Source organism: Carassius auratus, chromosome 21 (genome assembly GCF_003368295.1).
Source record: "Carassius auratus strain Wakin chromosome 21, ASM336829v1, whole genome shotgun sequence".
NCBI lineage: Eukaryota > Metazoa > Chordata > Actinopteri > Cypriniformes > Cyprinidae > Carassius > Carassius auratus.
In genome coordinates this window covers 17383182-17411026 of record NC_039263.1, presented here as the reverse complement: position 1 = coordinate 17411026, position 27845 = coordinate 17383182, and the positions used below count along the sequence as shown (strand labels likewise).

General features: G+C 37.4%; 4 protein-coding genes across 14 annotated transcripts in view; 2 read left to right on the top strand and 2 right to left on the bottom strand.

Moving 5' to 3' along the window:
- Nucleotides 1–27845, bottom strand: part of LOC113038752 (mitotic-spindle organizing protein 2) — a 1160083-nt gene that overhangs the window by 308370 nt on the left and 823868 nt on the right. The window lies entirely within an intron of this gene.
- Nucleotides 446–11755, top strand: LOC113038720 (sphingomyelin phosphodiesterase 4). Of its 3 annotated transcripts, none has more exons than XM_026196343.1 (20): nt 446–582; nt 934–1002; nt 1077–1163; nt 1646–1782; nt 2321–2396; nt 2496–2592; nt 2730–2782; nt 2922–3073; nt 3155–3287; nt 3378–3449; nt 5595–5684; nt 6335–6483; nt 6673–6763; nt 6899–6999; nt 8816–8979; nt 9045–9250; nt 9374–9604; nt 10650–10781; nt 10872–11000; nt 11120–11755. In XM_026196343.1, exons 2-20 carry the CDS (start codon nt 964–966, stop codon nt 11441–11443), a joined length of 2463 nt encoding a protein of 820 aa, XP_026052128.1. In that variant the 5' UTR covers nt 446–582; nt 934–963; the 3' UTR covers nt 11444–11755. The 3 variants fall into 3 exon arrangements, with proteins under 3 accessions (XP_026052128.1, XP_026052130.1, XP_026052129.1); XM_026196344.1 differs by lacking the exon at nt 446–582 and adding an exon at nt 611–739; XM_026196345.1 differs by lacking the exon at nt 5595–5684.
- On the top strand, nt 11904–15874 carry LOC113038748 (coiled-coil domain-containing protein 74B-like). Of its 2 annotated transcripts, XM_026196386.1 has the most exons (7): nt 11904–12223; nt 14509–14556; nt 14658–14772; nt 14904–15111; nt 15181–15296; nt 15560–15616; nt 15704–15874. In XM_026196386.1, the coding sequence occupies exons 1-7, from the start codon at nt 12079–12081 to the stop codon at nt 15834–15836; spliced, it is 822 nt and encodes a 273-aa protein (XP_026052171.1). In that variant the 5' UTR covers nt 11904–12078; the 3' UTR covers nt 15837–15874. The 2 variants fall into 2 exon arrangements, with proteins under 2 accessions (XP_026052171.1, XP_026052172.1); XM_026196387.1 differs by lacking the exon at nt 14509–14556.
- LOC113038722 (mediator of RNA polymerase II transcription subunit 15-like) lies at nt 15891–27578 on the bottom strand. Of its 7 annotated transcripts, none has more exons than XM_026196346.1 (18): nt 27427–27578; nt 25511–25598; nt 25356–25407; nt 25244–25258; nt 24988–25137; nt 24672–24892; nt 23370–23870; nt 23030–23197; nt 20118–20225; nt 19554–19672; nt 19344–19477; nt 18739–18873; nt 18591–18654; nt 18437–18503; nt 18188–18348; nt 16554–16720; nt 16366–16464; nt 15891–16208 (listed from the first exon to the last, which is right to left on the bottom strand). In XM_026196346.1, exons 1-18 carry the CDS (start codon nt 27492–27494, stop codon nt 16072–16074), a joined length of 2454 nt encoding a protein of 817 aa, XP_026052131.1. In that variant the 5' UTR covers nt 27495–27578; the 3' UTR covers nt 15891–16071. The 7 variants fall into 7 exon arrangements, with proteins under 7 accessions (XP_026052131.1, XP_026052132.1, XP_026052134.1 ...); XM_026196347.1 differs by having other exon boundaries at nt 23030–23194; XM_026196349.1 differs by having other exon boundaries at nt 23379–23870.

Sequence of the window (27845 nt, the reverse complement as noted above, 5' to 3'; positions counted from 1 at the left end):
TGGACTTGACACACTCTTATTACATTAGGCTGCTGTTTTGTTTGTGCTACATTGCCTCGGGTTCTTTTTGAAGTCAATCCAGTTTGACAAATGTTTTCCATATACTTGCCTTTATTACTCTCTGAATTTCATATCATCACATAGATTAGATATTAATTTGCATCCGAATTTAGGGGTTTTATGACTAATATAGTCTAATGTTCCACTGAATCCACTCACAATGGGGCCTGTGGTTCATCCAGCACATTTTACTCAGATAAACCTAATAAAAGATTTAGGATTTTACAAATTCATAGTTTGTGCGAGATGCATAATTCACATATGAAACTTTGGGATTTGAAGAACGGTATTTTCAAGATCTATCTTCACTAGAATATTTACAACACTTGGTCAAAGATGACGTGTTATAATTAGGGGTTAAATTGGGCTGGAACTATCTGACGTCATTCTCCGCCCCTCGCTGTTACGGCGCTAAGCGGACATGACATCATAACCAACGCATTTTTACGCACTGTTCTTGGATCTAAGCGCGGTCTATTGGAGTTTACTAGAATTATTGTTTTTCTCTTTCATGCGTGTGAGGTAATATGCTCCAAAGTTAATTTGACATGTTTAACGTTAATATCTGTTTTAATTGAACATGAATCCGACAGAACGTTTAGTCCTTTTACAGAGGAAAAGATAAGGATCTGGCTACACAGTTAGCTGATAGTGGAGCTAGCCGGCTAACCTCTAATCGGTAATATTACAAAAAAATAAGGATAGACAGTGAAAGTGGTTAGTTAAGAAAGCGTGAAATAAGCTGTTTTTTCACTGATAACGTTCACTGGCACTGGAGTGCGAGAAGTACCTCACTAGAGATGCTGAATGTTTTGAAATGTGACTGAATCATTGTAATGCTGACATTGTTTTTTTTTTCTTCTTTTTTTTCAGGTTTGGTGTTGATCAGTGTTCTGAGTTTTCATGGCTGCACCTGCCCTGCAACAGCCCAGTTTTCTTCTGGTTAGTACTAGATTCAGCTGTTTATATATTATATTATGTTTCTCTGTGTAACCTTTGTGTCTTGCTGCCTGCAGGCCAATTTAAAGGCAGACTGGACCATTAAACCTCTTCATCAGAGATGTCACGAGTTGAGCAAAATTATAGACGATTACCCTGCAAAGGTACAGTTCTCTGATTTATTAAATGCACGCACGCATTTACAGTGTTGTAATACATTTTAAATTTAAAACCATTGCGAGGCCGCCTTTTTTTTTTAGATCATCAGTTTTTTTGTTAGATCATCAGAACAATCTGTTGAGACAAATGTGCCATTGTCCATGTGTTAGAGCTTAAACGCAGTGTGGTCTTCTTGGCACATGGCACTGGACCAGCTGCTGTCCTGCTGGCGCTGCTTCCCCTCACCCTGACTCGACTCAGTGCTGTCTGAATGAATGATTTTTGTTTAGTGTTGAACTTTGTGACTTTCTCAGATTAATTTGACAGTTTTTTAAAGCCACACATGTCTGTTTCTTGCTTCATTTGTTGCCTAAGTCATTGTGAGGCCTTTGATTGCTTCGAGGATGGCATGCATGCACCTCTGCTCTTTGTATTAAGTAAGTCATAAAAAGTCTTAATTGCGTATATATGACACACATTTGATTAGGAGCTGCATGCAATCTTTCCCTGGTTGGTGGAGAGTGTGTTCGGGAGCTTGGATGGAATCCTCAGTGGCTGGAACCTGCGGTTTCTGCAGGCTCGCTCGGCAGAGTACAACATCGCCATGAACTTCCTGGACCCAAGGTTCTGTTTATCTTGTTTGTTTTGTATTATTTTGTGTTCTTCAGTATTGTGACTAGTATAACCAGTTTTTCAGAGTACAAATCATAATTGTATTTATTTTTTTGTGAAGAAATAAATGCTTTTATTAAGTTGACCAAATAGATGTTAAAGACATTTGTAATGTTATTACATTTCTATTTCAAATAAATGCTGTTCTTTTGAACTTTCTGTTAATCTAACAATCCTGGGGGGGGGGAAATTGTGGCATTGAAGACTATATTAATGTCAGCTTTGCCATCATGGGGATGAATTGAATATTTGAAATATAAATATTTGTATAATATTAAAATAGATATTGCCTTTCTAATAATAATATTTCGCAATAAGGTTATTTCAGTTTCAAAAAGGTTATTTCAGTTTCTGCTGTTAAAATAGATGCAGCCTTAGTGAGCATAAGAGCACAAGTGCTTTTTGAAAATATTAAAAACTCTTATCGATGGAAGTGTAGATATTGAACTGTTGCTCTGTTGTAATCCAATTTTAAATATTTATTCGACAGTGGTGCTATGATGAAATTGGTGTACAAACTGCAAGCTGAGGAATACAAGTATGAGTTTCCAGTCAGTTATCTGCCAGTAAGTATATTAATTTAGTTTTTTTTTTTTTTTTTTTTTTGTGCATCATCCCTGCCGTTATTATCCGTGTCTGCATTAATTGGTATTTTGCTTGCACAGGGTCCTATAAAGTCATCCATTCATGCTGGGGTTCTGCCAGACTGCCCTCTGTTTCACAATAAAATCCAGTTCCCCATGTCAGGCCTTCTATTGCTCAGTACGTCTTGGCTTTTTTACAACCTAACTTTTGTATTATGCTATAAATTGTATTATATAACTTTATTATAACTGTTACAAAGCGGTTTCATCACTGTCTTTCTCTCACATAACATATCTGGTTTTAATCTTTCGCAGATCCTTTTGAATATTATATGTTCGGCGTTGCCTCCAGTCTCATTGCACCAAAGGTAAAAGCTCTTCCGCTGACATTTTGCAAGAACAAATGTACTGTTTACTTGATTTTCACACCCTGATGGTTATTTAACAGGATTACAGGATTTTATTGGCTCATAAGTTAATTTAAATGTTGTTTAATAACCTTTTCAGAACTACCCTCCAGGGCAGCATGGGAGTTGCTCAGATAGTGCATACTTTGTGCTAGTCGACACCTACCTGAAGTACTTTCTCCCTACAGAGGGCAATGTGCCTCCATCACCTTTCTCGGACACCAGGGGAACTGTGGCCTCTCCTGCTCCAAGGTATCACGGTGTCATTTAAAAGATCCTTTTCTCAGCAAATGAGCTCCAGTTTTATACGGTTTTGTATTCTTCCTGTCCCAGGTCTCCCAGTGTGCCTTATGTTGGATACGGTGGTCACAGCACCAGTTTGTTGAAGCGTCATATTACCCATCAGCCCTCAGTCAACGCTGACCCCGCTGCTCAAGAGATCTGGAGATCAGAGACATTATTGCAGGTAGGAGTTAGCACGTGTTAACTTATGTCATTTGCGATGAGTGTTCTTCACGTTTTGGCTTGAACTTCAAGGTTGTGTGTGTTTCTAAAGGTGTTTGTGGAAATGTGGCTCCATCACTATTCTCTGGAGATGTACCAGAAGCTGCAGTCTCCTCAGGTGAAGGTAAGAATGTGTTACAGGCCCTCAGACCTACACACTCCCTTCCTCTGCGCACGGCTGGCTGGCTCCAACCCTTCACCCTGCACTGCATAGGGACTGCTGCACTTCATCTCCCTCTGTGAATGACACACATGTACTCTGTTTACAATTATACCCCTTGTCTTTCTTAACTACAGTGTCAATATTTGCTTTTTTTGGAAGCTTTGGGTAACTGAAACCATTGCAGCTGACCCAGCATTTTTAGCAAAATTTACTTTTGCAAATTTTTAAATGTGTATATACTACATCATATGCTACAAACTGATTCTGTTATCAGCTTCATTTCAGATTGCACGAGCTCTGGATTTTAAATGAACATTAATGTCTTTTGTAGCTGGTTGTGGGCACTTCATCCTCTCAATCAAATGCATTTGAATCCTATTGCTGATGTTTTTCATCTGATTTTTGGTCATCTTGAAGCTTACTGAGGCCCCCTAGTGGTTTCTGACCCTTCAGTTGAGAACTGTTTGTGTACAACACAAATTTCTCATAAAATTCTGTTTCCTCTGTGCTCAAGGACTTACAGTTAAAATCAACCCAACGTTATATGGCTGCTAAACATAGAATGGGATAAAAGAGAAATGCAGCTTTTTAATTCATGTTTACTTTGTTCTCTGTTGTTTGATGATTTGGGAAAAACAAGCATAGTACACACTGGGCATGCGATTGAAGTGGTCGAGTTATTGCTTCATGTTTGAGTCTGCATGATGCCGTCCGCTGGCTTCTTGATATGTCTTCTGTCTTTGTTCTTTGGCTGTGAGGTGTATGCAAGCTTTTGGTGTCTCTGGCTTCCGATTTCCCTCTCCGTGTGTTATTTACAGTCAGTATATTAGGGCAAGTCTCCCTCCAGTCAGCCCAGAGCGTATTAATTCTGCCATCATTTATTTAACATCTTTGGGGTGAAGATTATGAACTGGAAGTCACAAGTTTACTAAAAATTAGAGTAAAAGCTCACCCAAAACACAAACATTCAGTCATTATTTAATCACCCTCATGTTGTTCCGAGCCTTTATACTGTTATTTTTCCTATGCAAAATATATATTTAATTTTATTTATTTTATTTATTTCACATACCACTGTTTAGAAGTGCAGGGTTGTTAAGATTACCATATTAATATTCTCACTAAGGCTGTATTTATTTGATAAAAGATACAGTAACACAGTAATGTTGTTAAATTACGATGAATTTATATTTTATTTGAACTATATTTATGTAAAATTTCCATACTATGAAGACTGTATGCTAGTTTAATGATTTGGAATGAAATGAGGATGAGTAAATAACAACATTGTTTTTGGGGGGTGAATTGTTTAACTCCGAGAATGAAAATTCACATTATAAATGTGTAATTCCATTTGCATGGACTGACTTTAGCACAAATCAGTAATTTGTCTGAAATAGAGTAAATCAGTGTTTCATGGTGAAAACTTTAAAGATGCAGTGTCTCCTTTTCTGCTTTTATGAGCTCCATTTGGTTTTATTTAAAAAATGATAGCAATTTGACAACTGCAAAGCCAAAGGTAATATAACATACTTCATCAAACAGACACTTTACTTGAGAATCAAGGCACAGATCAGAAAAAATGTTCCTTGGTTGCCTTGACTACATTTTCCAGGCTTCCTGAGGCAAACAGTCTGACAGTTTTAGTCTAGTTAGCATCATTCCCAAATGTGTTTTGCTTTAGAAAGTGTCAGTACCAGAAAAGCAGTAAGACGCCATTTTCTCTGTAGTTTTCATTCAAATAAATCCTTTGGCATATTTTAATCATACATATTTAGAAAATCAAAGCATGCCGCTTAACATTACAATAGTGGTACACAAGTGAAGCGAAAAGGACAACTGCATCATCTTCATGTTCATTGCATTTCTCTTTTGTGGTCAATATCGATTTGTCTCTTTCTTTCCTTTTGTACACCCCCATTTTGGTCCTGACTATGTCCAACTATTTCTTCTTGGATTGCACTCTGTCCTTTTTTTTCCTTTCTATTCTCATGTTCACTGCCCTGCTCCTCTCCTCTTTTCTTCCTTTCCTCCCCCCACTGTGTTCCTCTCTTCCGTCCCCCCTCCCCTCCCCTCACCTCCACCCGTTTGTGATGGGTCCTTCAGCTGGCGTTGTTGCAGTACCGCCTCAGTATGTCCAGCATGCTGTGCCATCCCCCCGCCCCACCAGGCTCTGGGACCCTCCACACATACCAAGTACTTTTACCTATTCATTCAGTTCCACGGGCTTCCTGGAGGTAACCTAAGATTAGATAGGAGTTAGACTAGGGCTTGGTTTTAACACTGAAGATTTAGGTTGTCTTAAGTTGGGAGATTTGGTCTGATTATAATGTGTGATTGAATTCATGTGACTAATTAGTCTTGTGATTTACTAAATTATTAGGATATTGTGATGTCGAGAGCTTGTAAATGTGAGAAAGGTCTTTTTTTTTTTAAGCATGTCGATTTTAACCCATCTTATGTGAGTTCCTCTTTTTATTTATCTTGATCTTTTTGTGGTGTTTGTTCTTGTGTCTCCAACTATGCAAACACTACTGCACTGCACTACACAGAATATGCAGACCAAATTGCCCAGACATCGTTTTGTTCGATTGTTTTTGAAAATACCTTGTTTGTATACATGAAGCCTCAAGTATGATAAAATATTACACTGTGGATATCATGTAAGGGGTTCTTGTCAATCAGGCTAGCCTGTTTACACCTGGCATTGACATCCATCTCAGATAATCTGATCAAAAGTGGATAGACAAGACATGACATTTACACTTGGTAGTAACAAACATCACTGGGATGGATGGCCTCATAATGCTCTTAAAAGTCTGACTTGTGTTTGGACAATTTCTTAGGAGCCCTTCACGCCTTCGGAGGAGCACGTCCTTGTTGTGCGTCTCCTGGTCAAGCATCTGCACGCCTTCTCCAACAGCCTGAAGCAGGAGTCGATCTCCTCCTCACCCTCTGCCCACTCCCACAGCAGTCCACTGGAAGAGCTCAAGCGGTGGGTTTTTATAGCCTGCAAGCCTCTGTCACCTCACCTAAAGAATCAGACTCTAGAACTAAAACGTCTGTAAATCTAAGCTGGCATGTCGTAAAGAGGAGCTATTCACCCGATCAGGCGCCGTGGACTTGATTGAGCTGTCTTCTGTTTTACTGCTCTGTCAATAAGCCTCCACTCTGTCTCCCTTAGTGTGGTGGTACAGAGGTTTGTCCAGCAAAAGCTGTATGTCTTCCTACAACACTGCTTTGGTCACTGGCCTTTGGACGCCTCATTCAGAGCGGTAAATGTCCTTGAGTGCACCCTGATGTTTGGAGCCTACTTTTATACATTGGCAATAAACATTATGCACTGTTCAAAACATAGTGAGGACTAAATGGGTGTATTAAATTTAATGCGATGTGTTTTTGTTATTTAGGTACTAGAGACATGGCTTAGTTACATTCAACCCTGGAGATACACTGGAGAAAAAAACAACATGCAAGCAGACGTCCAAAACCGAACCGTTCCCGACAAATGGTATTTTATATATTAGGTGCTTGATAAAAGATTACATGCACTACTGTTCAATAGTTAATACTTTCTAAATGAGTGCACCAAATTGATCAAAAGTGACAGTAAAAACGATAATACAGTATTGTTCAAAATAATAGCAGTACAATGTGACTAACCAGAATAATCAAGGTTTTTCGTATATTTTTTTATTGCTATGTGGCAAACAAGTTACCAGTAGGTTCAGTAGATTCTCAGAAAACAAATGAGACCCAGCATTCATGATATGCACGCTCTTAAGGCTGTGCAATTGGGCAATTAGTTGAATTAGTTGAAAGGGGTGTGTTCAAAAAAATAGCAGTGTGGCATTCAATCACTGAGGTCATCAATTTTGTGAAGAAACAGGTGTGAATCAGGTGGCCCCTATTTAAGGATGAAGCCAACACTTGTTGAACATGCATTTGAAAGCTGAGGAAAATGGGTCGTTCAAGACATTATTCAGAAGAACAGCGTACTTTGATTAAAAAGTTGATTAGAGAGGGGAAAACCTATAAAGAGGTGCAAAAAATGATAGGCTGTTCAGCTAAAATGATCTCCAATGCCTTAAAATGGAGAGCAAAACCAGAGAGACGTGGAAGAAAACGGAAGACAACCATCTAAATGGATAGAAGAATAACCAGAATGGCAAAGGCTCAGCCAATGATCACCTCCAGGATGATCAAAGACAGTCTGGAGTTACCTGTAAGTACTGTGACAGTTAGAAGACGTCTGTGTGAAGCTAATCTATTTTCAAGAATCCCCCGCAAAGTCCCTCTGTTAAAAAAAAGGCATGTGCAGAAGAGGTTACAATTTGCCAAAGAACACATCAACTGGCCTGAAGAGAAATGGAGGAACATTTTGTGGACTGATGAGAGTAAAATTGTTCTTTTCGGGTCCAAGGGCCACAGGCAGTTTGTGAGACGACCCCCAAACTCTGAATTCAAGCCACAGTACACAGTGAAGACAGTGAAGCATGGAGGTGCAAGCATCATGATATGGGCAAGTTTCTCCTACTATGGTGTTGGGCCTATTTATCGCATACCAGGGATCATGGATCAGTTTGCATATGTTAAAATACTTGAAGAGGTCATGTTGCCCTATGCTGAAGAGGACATGCCCTTGAAATGGTTGTTTCAACAAGACAATGACCCAAAACACACTAGTAAACGGGCAAAGTCTTGGTTCCAAACCAACAAAATGAATGTTATGGAGTGGCCAGCCCAATCTCCAGACCTTAATCCAATTGAGAACTTGTGGGGTGAAATCAAAAATGCTGTTTCTGAAGCAAAACCAAGAAATGTGAATGAATTGTGGAATGTTGTTAAAGAATCATGGAGTGGAATAACAGCTGAGAGGTGCCACAAGTTGGTTGACTCCATGCCACACAGATGTCAAGCAGTTTTAAAAAACTGTGGTCATACAACTAAATATTAGTTTAGTGATTCACAGGATTGCTAAATCCCAGAAAAAAAAATGTTTGTACAAAATAGTTTTGAGTTTGTACAGTCAAAGGTAGACACTGCTATTTTTTTGAACACACCCCTTTCAACTAATTGCCCAATTGCACAGCCTTAAGAGCGTGCATATAATGAATGCTGGGTCTTGTTTGTTTTCTGACAATCTACTGAACCTACTGGTAACTTGTTTGCCACGTAGCAATAAAAAATATACTAAAAACCTTGATTATTCTGGTTAGTCACATTGTACTGCTATTATTTTGAACAATACTGTATAAATGAAACCTTGGTTAACATTCAACATGATTCAGATCAGTGCTTACCAACCGGGTCTTTGTCATCCACAGGGCTTCATTTGTGCAGGAGAATCTGCTTATGTACACTAAGCTTTTCCAGGGCTTCTTGAATCGAGCCATGCGCACAGACTTGGTCAATGCCAAAAACGCCCTGATGGTCTTTAGGGTGGCCAAAGTCTTTGTCCAACCAAACCTGTCAGAGATGATCCAGAAGGGTAAGTGAGAAAGATTTTATTATGATATGGTAATAATGCTTTATTATGAGAGTTTGAATCTCCAGCTGAGCAGCTGTTCTTGGAGCCAGAGCATGCCATCCTGCAACGACAGAACCGTGTCTTCCTGACACCTTCACATGGTGGCAGCTTCCTCTCTTCTCGTCAGCCAGTGGGGACAGACAGCGTCTTCAAAGTCAAAAGTCATGTTTACAGCCTGGAAGGGCAAGACTGCCAGTACAACCTGATGTTTGGTCCTGATCTACGGAACAATGTAAGCTGACAGTTAATTCAAATCTAATTAGTGCTAAAATCAGGGTTGAGCAGTCATGTTATCATGAAAGGTGTTATAACAGAAAAGGATATTATAGACCATGATTTCTTCTGTCGATTCCAGGTGCTAAAACTCATCCAGATTATCGCTCAAGCACGACAGACAGCTAAACGGATATCAGATCATTCCACTGAAATGGCTGCAAACAACTCTTTTCTCTCATGGTTTGGTGTTGGCTCTTCAGATCATAACAACATCTTTAGCAGAGGAGAGATGGACGATATGGGAGAGGGTGTGAAGAAAACTCACGAGTTCCTGGACAAAGCCCTGGACTACCTGTGTCAGATATTCCGGGTTAGTCTATAACTGCTTTAATTTAATATGTATGTCTATGTGGGTTTACTCTGGGTGCTCCGGTTTCCTCCCACAACCCAAAGACATGCAGATTAGGTTAAGTGAATATTCTAAAATTGTCCCCAGACATGTGTAAAGACAAGATGGTATGGATCGACTTGTGTATGGATTAATTGGTTCTCGCCATAAATATAGTCGCAGATTCTGGATTGGCATTAAGAAATAAATAAACGAACAAACATTTAGGATGACACAAGTTTGGGATTGGGTGACATTTTTAAAATGTATTTGAAAGTCTCACCAAAGCTTTAATTATTTGATCAAAAACACAATAAAAACAGTAATGATGTAATTTATTCTTGTGAAGGCAAAGCTGACACATGATTCTTCAGAATTGTTCTAATGCCTGTTGTTATAGAAGAAAGAGGGGATTATTTGATTAATCGAATGAACAGCATTAATTTTCAAATATAAACATTATAAATTTTACCATATGCCAAGATCTATTTGATGAAATCCAAGAGCTTTCTGACCCTGCATTCACCGCTATGTAACTGCCACGTTCAAGGCCAAGAAACGTAGCTACTAAGGACATCATAAAAATAGTCCATGTGACATCAGTGGTTCAACTGTAATTTTATGAAGCTACGAGAATACTTTATGTGCTTAAAGAAAACAAAAATAACAATTATATTCAATTTCTTCTGTTCCGTGTCAGTCTTCACTGTGCAACAGGACCACGACTGATGTCATATGTTCTATTTTAACAATGTGTTTACTACATTTCTGGGCCTTGAATGTGTCAATTGTGTTGCTGTCTATGCAGGGTCAGAAAGCTCTCGGATTTCAGCAGAAATAGCTTAATTTGTGTTCTGAAGATGAACGAAGGTCTTAAAGGTTTGAAACGACATGAAAATTAGTAATTTATTACAGAATTAAATTTTTTTTATAATTTTAAGTATTAATTAAAAATAAAAAAATCTTTCTTTCAGACCTCAGTCTTTTGAACAGTAATGCATATTTGAACTCTTTTCTTTACATACAGTTGAATGCAGGGCAGCTGTCTCAGTTGATGGTCAATGTGGCATCTGTAGATGATGAAGGGGCATCTAAACAACTGCCAGATTGCATCCCAAGTGAAAATGGCCTTGTTTTAACAGACCTGGGCAGGTTGCAGGTATGTTTTAATGTGCCAATCTTCTTCAACATATTCATTTTGCCAGTCATTACCGTGATCTTCTACAAATTCTATTTTATATTTTTTCAGATCATCAATGGTCATCGCAGATTTGAAATTGATTATCATGGAGATCCAGAGCTGCAGCCTATCAGGAGCTATGAAAATGCTTTTTTGGTTCGACTGATGTTCCACATTTCATCCTTTATTAATGCAAGAGTAAGAATATTACTTGGCCTACAGTTTCATCCAAAAATGAAATTCATTATGGTCATTAATGCATTCTTTTCATGCGTTTCACTTTAATCAAATGTGACCGTATTGGTTGTGTCCTATAGTTTGGAGACCACATGGAGGCACTGTGTTCTCGACAGGACCTCCTGGGCTGTATAGGACGACACTACCTGAGCAGTTCCTCAAAAGAGGCGGTGCAACGGCAGAAGAGTCCGGTTACTCGGCAGATAAGGGATCGTCCTCCGCGAGCCCGTCTCAGCCTGCGGTTCCTGGCCAGCTATCGCACCCTCCTCATCCTCCTCCTGCTCTACATGCTGTTTGCACTACTATCATTCGGTGCCCTCTCCAGCACTGGACTCGTTCTCATCGTCAGCTTTCTATATGAGCTCATGTTGAATTTCTTTCATAAAAAACTAAAGACTCCGTAAAGGAAGATTCATGATGCCTTTTTTATTTTTGTAATGTCAATACTAAACTTCTAGCGATCTGTTCTCATGAAGGTTTTAATATACAGTATTTGCACTGCAAGTATTTTGGTACATTCAATGACAAAAATTTAAGGGTGAATGTTGTTTCTAATGCACAGTTTTTTTTTTTTATCAATAAGAAGTGGTTAATCCAGCTTTTCATTCATTATGTTCATTTATAATGGTGTGTTTTTGCCAATGTGACTGTCAGAACAAGCCAAAGTTTGCACTTAACTGACTGCATTTCATTAAAAGGACATAATGAATGTCTAATATGTGTACTAGATTTTCATTGCTATAGAAGCTTGGATGTGTAGCACATCTCCAGGGGATTTTACATTATGGAATGAAGTACTGAATTAACTTTGTTAAATCTGTTATATCCCAGCAGTATTAGAGGAAGTAGTACTCTTACTATAGCAGCCACTACAATATTAAAAGTTCCAGTGGGAGAGAAAAGAGTGTACAATTTAAAGCTCTTTCTATGACAACGTGTAAAGGCACGTCTAGGATTTTGGGTAGAACACGAGTTGTGACGCAACGCAGTGATACGTCATCCTCCTGAGTAGACGTACGGTATGTGACGTAGTGCAGCAATGAATCGAGGGAACTTGTTTCACAGCGAAATGGAAACACGCCGAGCTTCGCTGCAGAGGGATATTGACTTCTTACAAAAGCAGCACAAAGAAACTCTGGAGAAATTACACAGCGAAATAGATCTGTTAAAACGGGAAAATAAAGGTAATTGTATGTTGCATCTCCTTACATGTTACAGAAATAATGTTTGGGCCTTATAATGAACGATGCGTTCATGAGACTTAAGTGTGCCTCTATTATATGTAAACTAGTGTGCAACAATTATATATATATCTTATGATTCATATATAGTATTTGTCCGTGTACTTTCAACAAACGTTATTGTCATTACTTGACGTAATTCACTACAAATGTGACAAGATTATTTGATAATGTTGCCTGTTTTGCCGTTATAAAAGCATAGTTTATCCAATTCTGCCATTTTCTCACACTCATTTTGCTAAGAGCTGCAGAAATTCATTTTGAAATACAATTTAAATGTTAGGCGGAATAAAAGGGTCAGTCTCCAGTCACTTTTACTGTAAGTAAAGTTGCAGTGAACGTGAATGGAGACTCGGGCTGTAATCTCTTTTTCAGTGAATGAAAGACATGCAGGTTTGACAGAATTTGGATATGAGGTTTAATTATATGTATCAGAGCTGATACTCGGTTGCCTGGTGACGTCGAGTTGCTGAATGAGGAAAATGAAATAATGTCGTTTGTAAACTCTGTGGGTGGCGAAGTATCAGTTTACTCAGACAAACGTTTTGGTGTTTTGTTTCTGACTGTCAAAATGAGTTTTGTTTAATCAAATGTAAAGGTGTTGTGCTAACAACGTGAAATAAATAATAGTTATGAATTTAACTACTGTTAATATTTCCTGAAAAGCCATTAAATAAGGCATTATATGTCATGATATGCTTTTTAAAATGTCATAAGTTTACAATATAAATCAGTACCTTTAAACGTATTCCCACTGTAACAACCTATCCCATATAATGGACATTGTCACAAAAAGTGATCGTCCTGTGCCTAAGTGGAAATAGTTCATTAGGTTTCTGGCTGTCAGTGCTTCAACATATGACAGTAATGACTTAATAAATAAATAAAACTATTCTAAAAAATATGAAACAAAGTAAAAGGCGTGCCGTCTAGACCTAGTATTTCAATGTGACATACATTCAGTTTGAGATATGATGCAGTGAGATTCCGGCAGGTAAAATCTTTCAGTAAAGCTGTGGTTTATTTGAATATAAAATCATAAATGATGACAAATAACAAAATAAATTGAGTTTAATCTGTAAAATCAAAACATTCCTAAATATCTAGGAGATCACTAAGTTGTCTAAATAATTTGAGGATCTAAGCAAAAGACAAAGGCCTTTGCAGCATGAGATCAAAAGAAGACAGAAGCTATAAGTAAGGACTAGGTCACACTGACATGACCCATGAAAAGCAACAGGTACAAAAATAGATATATGAATTAACACTTCAAGCAGAAACAGAGGTTAGCAATCTTCAAACATCACGTTGCAAATACCAGCTCTTGGAAAGAACATCTAGTACCAAAAAAAAAGCCAAATTCAGAGAACATCCTTTACATATAAAATATTTTGGGTAAAAAATTGTTTGTGTCATCTTACCAAAGCATCCAAAATGTACCTTTTATTTGTCCGACCAAAGAAAAATATACTACATCTACAGAATAAAATTTTTAAAGAAATACACACACAAACAAAAAAAAGTTAATACCGAATATACACTACCAATAAAAATTATTTTTAATATTTGTAAATATTTTTAAAGAAATCTCTTCTGCTCACCAAGCCTGCATTTATTAGATCCAAAGTACAGCAAAAAAATAAAAAATACAATTTTGAAATATTTTTTCTTTTATATATTAAAAAAAGAAAAAAATATACGATTATGGTTGTTTTCCATTTTAATATTAAAATGTATACCTGTGATTTCAAAGCTGAATTTTTAGCATCATTACTCAAGTCACACATTGCAGCTCAAAAGACGGTATTTCAGGTTTCTTTAAAGAATAGAAAGTTTAGAAGAACAACATTTATCTGAAATACAAATCTTTTGTAACATTATAAATCTTTATCATCTCGTTTGATCTATTTAAAGCTTCCTTGCAAAATAAAAGTATTGATTTCTATAATTTATACTGACTTCAAGCTTTTGAATGGTAGTGTATAATGTTACAAAAGCATTTTATTTCTAATAAATGCTGATCTTTGGATCTTTCTATTCATCAGAGAATCCTGAAAAAATTACAATAATAATACTCAACTTAAATATTGATGATAATAATAATAATAATAAATGTTTCTTAAACATAAACGAAGTTAAAAATATAACAATATTGAAAATTTGCATACACCATCATAAACTAAACATCATTGTCAATTGTGTATTTTTATGGAATTATGTGGTTACAGAGCTGCAGTATAAGCTGATAATGGAGCTCCCAAAGTCGAGCAGTATAGGTTGAGTGACACTTATGTTCTCTCTCACATCTTCTCAAACAAAACCATTAGACAGGTGTGTGATTGGTACACGTTTAACTTGAACCAAAATGCCACGACAGGATCCAGCCGGAGAATCTGTAAGCATACAGACAACGACGAGTTCCAGAGACACGGAAAGAACTATCTGGAACAGACTTTGGAGGAAACCTGCTCACCACAAGTCACAGAGATCAGGTGCTTACAAAACTGCATATCAAATTGTATTATTCATTAATTTAATTTAACCTGATATATTTTTTTAAATATAATTATTCAGTTACATTATTATTATACATAAATTAGTAACATTCTTCTTATACCTACAGTCATTTACAATATAGAGAAACCAGATCAAGTTCCCTCACAGGGGACAGAACCAATGATCGTTCAGAAGTCAAAGCAGGGTTCATCACTTCTCTACAGCCTCTGATGATCCAGTGTAGTCCATCTCAGGCCCCTCGACCTCCCACCCTACAGGAAAGTGAGCTAATCATACGCCAGCTGAACAATGCTAACAGCCTGCAGTCCCAGGAGGTGAGATCATAGATTTCTTAATGCCTTTCAACATATTACATAAGCTTTTTTAAATTTGTTTTCGCTCAGATCCAACGTGTGAAAGGCGTTCTCAAAGACATTGGATTCAACAAGAAAATAACTGCAGAGAATTTACAAGTTTACAAAAATATTTTGACCAAGACTTATCTTGCTGATGGTAAAAGGTAATTTAATTTTTTACTTTGCATCTTACCCCAAAATAAAAGGAAAATAATAATAATGTATATTCTTGCACAATTATTTACTTTAAATTACAAAAAAAAAAGAAAAAAAGATATACATTAAAATGTATCTCTTACATTATGGTAAAAAAGATGAGTGACTTCACAAATTCTGAGCAAATATGATATCATTTTCCAGGATATATTAAGATGCCCTTTTACCCTTTACCTTCATTTTTTTTTTTTTTTTTTTTTTTTTTTGGCAGAGCTGATGAATCAGACACGTTTCCCCCCCTTTCTCACCAAACACTGCCTAAAGGACTGTAAGTCATTGCTTGTAAATATCTTTATATATAGTTTCAACCTGAGTTTTGGAGATATGAACCCTTACTCTGTTACTATTTGAACAGACCTGTGTCTCAGGCTAGTAAAGCAGAGAAAGTGATGCTCCCTGCCCTCAAACAGCCCCTCAATAACATAGCAGACAGACACAGGAGGACTCAGGCTGTGCAGAGACGTCGTCTACAGAGGAATATGCGCTGAAGGACCAATCATGCGGTTACGTGACTTCTGTGCCACACATTTCAGACTGAAACAGCAGTTTAAATGTCTTTATTAATGAAGCAATGCACAAACAGTTAAGGCCTTTGTGTACGAGACTAAACAAAATGGATTATAATTCAGGTAAATAAAATAAAAAAAGACGGAGAAAGTAGTAATATATTGCCATCATTCCATAGAGATTATACTGGGCTGATAGTGCCGATGGGAATACATACTAAGCAGCTGAAAGGCAAGCCTGCCTCACGCTTTGAGCCCAGGTGTTCAGCAGCGCCGTCACTGAGTGCTTGTCAGGAAGCTGAAGGAGTTTAGAGGTCATGTTCTTATGCACACTCTGCAAGAAGGGGTTGGCCTCTGAGGAACAGAGAGAGGAAGGTAAGGAAGTGATGAGTTAATGCGTTTCACAGCCATGGATTTTCATTTAAATTGGGAGCTTAAGAGTGTTGGCATTTTAAATGGCAGCCTAAGATTGCATGCTGACATTTAATGCACAAATCAGGCTTAGACTCACCATACTGCTGACCGTCATCTTCCCAATGAGGGCTCTGATCGGGGTAATCCGCTGGAATGCTCAGCTGAAGAGGGGGAACACTGGGAAGATTTTTATCATCTAGACAAAGACAATGACAAGAGTGAATAGACCCATTTTTTAAAAAAATTATAAAAGGCACATACAGTGGGCACGGGGGCTGCACTGACCTAGTTTACATACGAGATGCACCGTTCCATTGTTGCTGCAAAAGGACGGGTCCAGATTGACCAGGAATTTGGAATGAAGACAAGCCACCTCCCCTTGAAGTATGTTAGGGATGGTCTGGCGCTCATCATCCTCCAGCTTCCGTTTACGGGAAGGAATTGAGGGACCCCTGGAATTAAAGATTATGCAGTTCAAGAGTTAAGGCTGGGGGGTATATATATACACACCATACATTGCTTTTCATTTTTAAATTCAAAACTAGAGTTGGTATTCAGAACTGTTTTTTTTTTTTTTATAACCAGAACAGTGAGCGATTTCTTAGTTAAGGTTGTGGGTTCGAGTCTCGGGCCAGCAATATCACAACTGAGGTACCCTTGAGCAAGCCCCCAACTGCTCCCTGGGCCCTGCAGCATAAATAGCTGGCCACTGCTCCGGGTGCATGTACACAGTGTGTGTGTGTGTGTGTCTACTGCTGTGTGTGTGCACTTTGGATTGGTTAAATGCAGAGCAATTTAGAGTAGGACTGTGCGATATGAACCTATCATGATTTTTTGATCAATTTTGCGATTTCCATTTTAATCATGACTTTGACACACACAGGCATGCTTTACAGTCCTAAATGCATTCAGTATAAATTTGAAACATATTTCCAAAAGAAAACCAATGAGAGCTTTATTAAAAAGTTGTAACATGTCTCTAGAACAGACTTAAGTCCAAATAATCACTTAGTAAAGGCGCACATCACACTTTGTATGTCACTTCACTTCACTTTTCTTTCAATGAAGGTAAAATGTAGAAAAAACATAATAGTTCATTTAAATGGAACCAGAATTGGAACCTGAAAATTTTGAACTATATACACACAACCCTAATTATGAAGATCCGTATACTGTAATATATGTTGAATTTTGATATTGCCAACCTTGACAGTAAGTAATAAACAGTATTGAGTATTGTGCATTTTTCCTTACAACTTTTTTTTTTTTTATAGCGGTTTAATGATTTTAATGGAACCGGAAAATATCGAACTATTCCCAACCCTACTCAAAACGATATATTGTGAAAAGTTTAATGAGTTTTTCTAAAAAAAAGCATTTAATACATATGTATAACATGGCTATGTAATCTCCATTATAAAATTAATACTATTGTGATATAACATTTATGATAGATATCATCATTCCAAAGTTAGTCATTAATTATTTTTTTTTTAAGTGACCGTAAAGACATTTACAATGTTACAAAAGATTTCTATTTCAACTAAATGCTGTTCTTTCAAAGTTTTTATTCTTCAAAGAATCCTTCTAAAACTGTATCACTGTTTCTACAAAAATAATACAAATAAAACTACTGTTGAACCCCTGATGTCAGATGGATACTTTACCCATCTCCTTGCTACGTTTCTGGACATTGATCATGGTAATTACATTGCTGTCTATTGGATGCTCTCAGAATTAATCAGAAATAACTTAATTTTATTTCTGAAGATAAACTGAGGTCTTACACGTTTGGAACGATGGGGGTGGGTAAATTATTGTAAAATAATAATTATTATTTTTGGGTGAACTATTCCTTAAAAGAAGACAACCGACTTATATGAGAGAAAATATAGATTTTTTTCAGCTGTTGATCTTACGTGATTGGGGGTCCATGAATTGCTGTCATAGCAGGATCAAATGTGCGGTAAAGTGAATGGTTGAAAACCGGGGAGCGGATGTTGGCCAAGACAGCATCCAGAAGCGGTTGACACAGGTACTGCTTTTTGGTAGAGGGCACTGGAGGAGGAGGAGGAGTTGGCTGCAAACCAAATCAGACATCATTGTAGAAATTGGTTAGACAATACAACTTAACTTTGACTCCCTATGTTGAAACTAATGTTACTTACCACTGCCATGTCATTCTTTAGTTTCTCCAAAGCTATTTCACACTTCTGTAGTGTTTTAAGTGGACATCTAGTGGAGGACAGCAATAACACAACCTTAAATCACAAAACAAAGATCCGACACTGGAGACAATATTCAGCATGTCTGGTTTATTACCTTGTATTGGGGTCAGTCAAAATGTTGAGCAAACTTTTCATTTTGCTCAAATCCTTCTTCCTATCTGTAAAGACCAAACATAAACCATGATCCTTAAGATCCAAGTGGGGGAAAAAATCAGCATCAAAAGAGAAGAAATCTCCAGTACCTTCATTTTTGTCTATTTTGTTAATCATTCTGCGCAGCGGCTCGATATATTTTGACAGCTGCTTCAGTTTGTCCATGTAAAGCTGGTCCTCAGATTGTGAGGCTCCTCCTGGGCTCATTACAGAGCTTGGATTGCCTGTAATCCAAAAAATAAATCAAATGAATTGATCAGTTTTTAAAGTTTAAAGGTAGAAATAGATGAAGAAAATATAAAGTCTAAAGGTCTTTGCAGGGTCTAAAAGGTCTTTGGGTCCCAAAATCTCTTCCAAAATTTTCACTTGTTAAAAAATTCATCCGACCTCACATTGTGTCAATCCCGTTTCGTCAGTATAAAAAAAAAAAAAAAAAAAGGACCAGGTTTGATTTTCTGCATTTTTTCATCCGTAGCAAACATTTTGATAAGAAAGGATGACGAATATGAAAGAAAATAAAAAAAAGACAAAAAAAAAAAGCATTCAAAAAATGTCAGACACAGTGAGCAAAGACCTTCATTGTAAAAAACAGAGAATGTAAAAAACAAAAACAAAAAAAACAAGCATGCACAGTTAAATATATATATGGCTTAAAAAACTATTCTAGGAGTATAATAAGAGAGCAGTTCTGTACCTGGTGTATTGAGAGGTCCTGGTGAAGGTACCTGGAGGGGGTAACTCTGGGGGGTGCGTGAAGATGCAGGACTCTGGGATGGCTGAGGCGAGGGGCTGGGTTGGAAACCTCCAGGAGAAGGGGTTGGACCAGAGCTAGAGCGAAAAAGGTTTAATTAACCTTTTGTAGTTATGTCAATACATAGTAGAAAAACTAAACTATTCACTATACCTGACAGAGTTGGGCTGAGAGGAAGGAGGCTGGGGGGATGGCTGCGGGTGGTGGGGAGGTGGCATCGGTTGGGGCGTCTGCACCTGAACTGAGGAAGGTGATGACATCATTTGTTGACCCTTGAAAGAAATTAGGAGAGAGAAAAGAATGAAAATGCTTTCAAAGTAACCACATGACTGGAGGAAAGCTGGCACTGCACTGGTGAAGGCCATTTACCTAGAGATACAGATATACGGCCAAGATCAGCTTGCTCTGACTGTACAGCACCAGTAGATGGCGCTATATAACCAGTAGATGGTAGCTTCCTAGCACTTTAAGAGAAAAACAAAATCCAGTCCACTTACCTGTGCCACACACTTTTCATTTCCATTTTAAGCTAAATGCTTCTGGGTCATTTCTGACTCAATGTTTCTGATTGTGAAACTAGTTGGGGAGGGAGTGGGGGAGTTGAGAGAGGCAGATGAGTGTGGGTTATGGACAGCTTCGTTCTAGTTTAGAGCCACAGACATATGCACCCATTGGGTTGCAGCGCTGAGACCCGGCACTCAGCCCTGCGATAAATACCTGTGGCATTTGCTGTCCTCCAATGGCAACAGGGTTTTGAGGATTGGCAGAGTTCGGGGTGGCGCGGGGCAACCGGGGTGGAATTTGCATCCCAAGACGGGGCATCATCTTTGAGGAGGACAGAGGGGACAACAGACATGTCACAAGCAAAATAATAAATGCAGTGCATCAGCGGACATGAGGAAACACATGCAAGACTGCAAACAGAAATAGATTCAACAGGTCTGCAAGCACAGATGCATATACAGTCACATTCAATCACGCAACACGGCTCTCCAAAAATAAAAAGATTTGGCAGTATAATGAGCTTCCTCTCATTCCTCTAGAGCACAAAAGAATACCCTGGGTTCAATACAACTTCAGCTCAACTGACAGCACTTGTGACATATAGATACTACTTACAAATATAAATTTTTGACTTTTCTAGAGTGCATTTACAACAGAAGTGAATCGGGCTAATCCATTTCAATACTAAAGCCAGATGCAAAATATAAAATATTTCACACGTGTAAAAAAAAAGAAAAAAAAAAAACCTTCCCTGAGTTAAATTACACCTAAAATGACAGGAATAACATTACAGCTCAAATAACAGACTGGATAATTTTAAGTGTGATTTTACTAAAAAAAAAAAAAAAAACTTTAAATCCTTCAGAAAATGGCCTCATTTACATTTGCAGTATAAGGCTCACCGTGACTGGTTGTGGTAACCAAAAATGATGCCAGTTGAGTTTAAATTGTATTGAACCTAAAATATTTCTTTAACAACATTGGTTGTCACGACAAGGTAAGCCACAGGCCAATGGAGTTCATGCTGTCTTTTCATGTACCACAACTATGCAATGCAAGGCAAGAAAAGATGCAACGGGAGCTTCCGCATCTCCAACAAGCCTTTAACTGTAAATTAAAGCTGTGGTTGAGCTTGCCATCTACTAATAGCTTTCAGAGGGGTCAAGCAATGTGTGGATGTTATGCAACCATCAATATCTTCTTTAAATACATTCAAGGAATCATTTACATATTACAATATTAGAGTATGTTAGCAATCACTCCAAACTGTTATTTACACTGCATTTTTTTTAAAAGGAATGCATTTCTTATCAGGTGCATGCAGAGAGTGTTTGTGGGTTCAAAATAGCAGGCATGCAATCAGGCTGTTAGCTGCACATACATGCATAATGCAAATGAGATTAAAAACTAACGCTACTCAAACTAAAACTGACTGCTCTGCCGGATTTCACAGCTCTGTTATAGAATAGAGATTTCCCTCTCTAGATTCAGTATGAACTATGGCCACACATATGGGACAAGGTAAATGAAAGCAACATGAAGCAAAATGTCATCTTCCGGTGAATGTTCACAGATGGGAGGGTCACTGTTGCTAGTTTAGCTTATATATGGTTAAAAAATGGATGTACTTTATATAATTGCTAACAAATACAGCAGAAATGGCCTCCAGAATGCATTTGTAGCGAGAAGTTTTGGGCATTTATTCAATTAGATTACCTGTAAAACAAACTACGCTTTCAGCAAAGAGATTTCAGTATTGTATCGGAATCAGTATCAGCCTGCATGCTTTTTATTCACTGATCTTTTTAAACCTCCATTTGGCATAATAACAGGTCTGAGTTTTATCCTATAATGCCTGATGAGGTTAGAGAGCACCTGACAAGAGATCAGAGACAATTCCTTCATCCAGAATCTCTCCAAATCCTTCAGATTCACAGCTCCATGTTGATGCTTCTCCTCTTCAGATAACCCCACTCCTTTTTTTGTTTGTTTTAGGATTAATGTCCAGTTGGAACATCCAAACATGGCCCATTATAAGATTTCTAAGTCAGTCAATTTTAGACTTTTTTTATCTGTTGGTATAAGGTAGAATCAAAGATGCCATGTATCTAAAACTGGCCACTAAACTTTCCTCCTCACCATGCATTAGGACAATATAGAAACAAATGTCCTCTTCCAGGCATTTTCACAACATTTAATGTTGTTAGGAAATTCTTAATTATTGCCCTGATGGTGGAAATTGGAATTTTCACTGCTCTAGCTCTTTTCTTAAAGTCGCTTTCTAATTTGTGAAGTTCAATTATCTTTTGCCGCACATCAAAAATGTATTATTTTTATATATTACAGAAAAACATTTATGTCACAATGATATTTCCCCCCATTTTAAATTCTTATTCCCCAACGAAAGGTAAGATTTGTGATTTTTTTTTATTTATTATTATTTCAAATGAATAAAACCTTGATAAAAAAAAACCTAAGGTTAAACCTCGTGGTTTGAAGGGTAGTGGCAAAAATTGGTAAAGATTAGAAAATTACAATTCATTAGCTTTTTAGGGCTGCACAGTAATCCTTAAATAAATTAATTTTCCAAATATTTTTTGGAATATTAACTATTGTTACATTGTAGTGGATGTCTTATATACATCGTAGTGAAAATGTTTTGCTCAGAAAAAAAATTTATACAATTGAACACTAGACTTTCAAATGTACAGAGAAAGAAATAATAATTTAAAGTGTAGTTCAACGTATAGTTTTGATGCCTGGCCTATATTTTATGTATACTGACCAGAGAACCAGTTTTGTCCATGTGACAAAGTTTTGTGATTGTGAGTGAACCTGCTGTAATGCAAGACACATTTCAGTACTTGCTTGACAATAAAGTTGTATCATCATCTGAACGCGGCTCACTTCTGTGGCCAACAACTGAACCTCTGTTGACAAAAATAATGTCGATGTATAATACTTGTGTTGTTATTAGGATATGTGCAGTATACTACAGCCCACCACCAGGCAAAGAATAGAGATTTGACATTCAAAGGAAATTCAAGTGTTGATTTTGGTAGCATGCAATTATTCCACGCTTAGTCTCTCATCTCAGTCCTCACCACAGCTTGCACTGGGCTTACCTGGCCAGGGACTGTGGAGTGCTGGCCGGCTTGCTGGAGCTGCTGAGCCTGCTGTTGTTGTTGCTGCTGCTGTAGTTGTTGTTGTTGTTGTTGCTGCTGTTGTTGTTGTTGTTGTTGTTGTTGTTGTTGTTGTTGCTGCTGCTGCTGCTGCTGCAATACTCTCGCCTGCTTGTATAAACACGCAGGCACAAACAGGAAGGTTTATAAGACACTGAAACTGTCAGTTGCAATATGCGTTTCATCTGACTATTTACGATCACATCAACCAAGACACATGTCAATAATAGGTGTAATGTGTGTTATGATGGATTTTGCATTATTTGCATTTTTTTAGCTTTACCTGCATTACCTGATGGAGCTTCAGATGTTGCTGCTGTTGTTGGCTGAGTGAGCTGATGGGTTGATGTTGTCCAGGAGCCATTTGTGCTAATGACTGGGGCACCATGACTTGTTGCTGCTGAGAATGAGAGGGCATCTGACCTGCAACTCCTTGAGCCTGCACCTGGGCTTGACCCTGAGCTTGGACCTGAGCCTGGACCTGGGCTTGGACCTGAGCCTGGACCTGAGCTTGAAGCTGCTGCTGCTGTTGTTGCTGCTGCATTTGGGCCTGGGCTTGAGCCTGAGCCTGAGCTTGGGCCTGAGCTTGAGCTTGAACCTGTTGTTGATGCAGTTGTTGCTGCTGCTGATGCTGTTGCAGTTGCTGCTGTTGCTGCTGATGTTGCAGTTGCTGTTGCTGTTGATGCTGCAGTTGCTGCTGATGTTGCAGTTGCTGCTGCTGCTGCTGCTGTTGCAGTTGCTGCATTTGTGCTAACTGCTGCTGCTGCATTCTTGTTTGGTGCAACTGGAGGCAAAGCCATTAAAACAATACATTCTTAATGAGAAATGAAACATCACCAAAGGAACTCATATAGGTCGGGGTATTGGCACAGATAATATTAATCTATTAGATTCCAATTCACAAACTCTTGATTTGATTCTGATCTCTCTGCTAATATTCTAGACTATACAGGGAATCATGTCCGTTTGTACATTACTAGTTTTAAAGGTTACAATCTAAAATCAATGGGGAATATGCTGAACATCTTGTATTACAGAATAGGGCAGTTTGTTGCACATAATTCTTATCTCTATTTATATTTAGATAAAATCAATACTCAAAAACATGTAAATTGCACATAAGGCAATATATCAACATGTTTATGTTAAAATTATTTCAACTGCAGTTTGTTGTTGAAATATAAACATTTAAAAAGTGGTTAACATTATTCCATATAAAACAGTGCATATATTCAGCAAAATGCTCCTCTCTAGAGTTTTTTCTAGTTGACTATATCGAGTCTATGGACACTGAATGGCTTTCTTGGGGCATTGTGATATTGCTTATAAGCGGTTTCATTTACATCTTTCTATGGTTAAAACGAGGATTGAGTGATTACATGAGACATTTCAGTAAGTTGTACGGTTTCTTTCAACATCTTCTGAGGTTTATTTATGTTGATTTTCTATCATAAATTGTAGTAAATAGGAAAGGATAAGCAGGTGAACTGAGGCAGTTACAGTGATCTGTCACACCACGTTAAAACAAGTTTTCATATTCTTTATATGAAGTGGAGCAAACATGAATATTTCCATTCTCCATTACCTGGTTCTGTTGTTGCTGCTGATTCTGGGCCTGCTGCTGCTGTTGATTCTGCTGCTGCTGCTGCTGCTGCTGCTGCTGCCTTATCTGTTGGAACTGCATGGCATTCGGCTGCATAGGTGCTGGCTGCTGAGGCTGCATGGCTGCCTGTTGCTGCACCTGAAACTGCTGAAATTGAATAGACTGCTGCTGTTGCATCATCGGCATCTGCCCGGCAGCACCTGCTAAGATTAATATTGCATCACAGGCAATGTATGGGAATTAAAAATAAGATATTAAACCAAAGTTTCTCTAATCAGCTGACAGCTATAGTACTTACCACCCTGCTGACCTCCCTGCATGGCATGTTGACCCATTTGAATTTGCCCCATCCCACCCATTTGTACACCAGGGGGCCGTGGTCCAATGCCAATAACTCCAGGACCACCTCCACCCACTCCTGGTATACTTTGGAGGGCATTCATAGGATCTAAAAATAAACAGCAATACCTTAAAATCTGGCAGAAATTAACACTTACAGTTTAATAGTGTACATAAGAAGATCTAGAATAGCTCTTTAAATTCACCAGGCCCACCTTGTGACTTTTTATCTGCAATGAAAAACAAACGGATCAATACACAGTACACATACAAAAATGTTATGAAAAAAAATGTTAACAATGAAAACATAGTATACTGGCTACTTACGAATGTCTCTAAAATGAATTATCAGTCTTGCAACTAAAGACAAATACTCCTCCTGTTGAAAAAAAGTATAGTATACTTATTGCACTTTTAACAATCACATATAAACAAATCTTTTCTGTTGGAGTGTAGCATGCACATTTAAAAGAAATACTTACTCTGGTCTTTGCCTTGATAAAAACATGGTTCTCCATGTCAGTGCTGGACTTTGTGTGAGCAGTTCCTGCTTTTCTCATGGCTTCTTCTCTGCAATTGAATAAAGCAGAAGTCTGAATGTTTCATCACAATTGACCCATGACAAACTAGAACTGTTACCTATTGCTAACTGACTATCCATCATTTAAGAAATATCAAGAACATGAGCACTAATAGAAGAGCTGTTTTTTTTATGTATTTACTGCAACAGGAAAATTTACCAATTAAAAAAGATTAAATATTCTAAGAGCGATTTCAATACGTGAATTTCTGAAATTAAGTGTATTGTTATCATAGAAGCATTACTCCACAGAATAGTATATTTCAAGCTTTGACGTTATTCAAATTATTCAAATATATATATTTTGTTGTTTTAATGAATGTAAATTGTTGCAGAAAATAAATATAACCTTATAGGTAGCCTATAGCTCGGCCAAAAGTGAAAAATCTGTCATCATTTACTTACCCTCAGGTTAGAGCTGCACAGTTATGACAAAAATCATAATTGATGATTATTCCCTTAAAATTGTAATTGCGGTTATTAATTACGATTATCACAATTTACATTGAATGATGTTTATACCATTGTTTGATGCAACTGCATGCCATATTTTTATATGAAAATAGACAAGCTGAAAACACTCTAAATGAAAAACCTTCAGTGCTTTTCTATAGTATTAAGCCTCAAATGTCAACTATACATCGGATTGGTTTCTTATGAATGGTATTATAACGTTATACTAAAACTAAAACAATGTAAAAACACTTAAGAAAACACGTAGAAAGAAAAAAAACATATTAATCACTCAAAAATAACATTAAGTGGACTTTGAACAATTAATTGCCACTTTGAGCGATTACATAATTGTGGCATCCATTATTGTAATCGCGATTAGAAATTCAATTAATTGTGCAGCCCTACCTCATGTTGTTGCAAACCTGTATGAATTTCTTTCAGCTGCTGATAACAAAAGAAGATATTTTGAAGAATGTTGGTGAACTAACATTTAACAGTGGCCACTAGCCATTGACCTCCATAGTGTGAAATAAATGAATTTTATAAATGTGATACTATGGAAGTCAATGGCGCAGTCAACTGTTCGGCTACCAACATTCTTCAAAATATCTTCTTTAGTGTTTGGCAGAAGAAAGAAACATCATACAGCTTTGAATTAGATGGAGGGTTGTAAATGAAAACAGAACTTTTGGTACCGTGTACATATATATATATATATATATATATATTTTTTTTTTTTTAAATAATTTTGGTATTTAGTATTTTTGCATGAACTATCCCTTTAATATGAGAAGTCTCCGCTTTCAAAGTCACCAAAAACACAATTTTGGTGCAATCTTAAATTATTTTTAAAAAATATGAGAAAAGGCCATTCCAAGCACTTTGCAATAAACACAACTCCAAAATAAGTGCTATTTTTTTCTTCTTCAAAGTAATGACAAAAGGAGCATTTGAGTGACGGTTAGAAGAGTGTATGAGCCTAAAGTAATAAATCACAAGACAAATTCATTATCTTAAAGGTTGTTTTCTTTTGCCCATGACATGTTAAATAGTATTTATTTCTGCAGTTTCGCTTGTACACATTTGGACTAATATTTAATGAGGCTAACTTTGTATTAGCTAGCTCAAAACAACATCAACAAATGTATAATTGAATGAGCAAAATACCGTGATTAGATTGATACCATATATAAATACACATACAATTACTGAAGATTTCTACTGTGCTTAACAGATGAGTTGATAACGCGTCTGCGTCCGAACATCCGCTAGTTAGCAGCTAACTAGCTAACGTTAGCTGCCCTCTGTTTTTTGCAAAATGCTCTAATATAAAACATATTTTTAAAAAAACTGTATACTCACATTTGGGCCACTACTTTTTGTCGAAAGGCTGTACTCCTCCAATCACTATCAGAACCCGTCACATCCATAACTAATAACGCTGAATAACGTTGAACAAGCTGTTTCCAGATTGAGTTAGCGTCTAGCGATGTCCGAATCGTGTATCACTTTACTGAGTCGAATCTTTTCAATGAATCAATTGATGCCGCTCACAAAACGACTTATCTGAACGATTCGCTCGAGAATCGCACTTTAACTGGACGATCGTTTCTCGAGTTAATTCGGAGAAATATTAAAAATATAATTAATTAATTGTTGATCAGTTTTATTAAACACACAGCAGAGCCCGCTGTAAAAACTGTATTTTATTAAACGCTATACTTAGCGATAGCGATAGGCTACAAATTATTTAACCTTAGTTTTTGTTATGTAAATGCAAA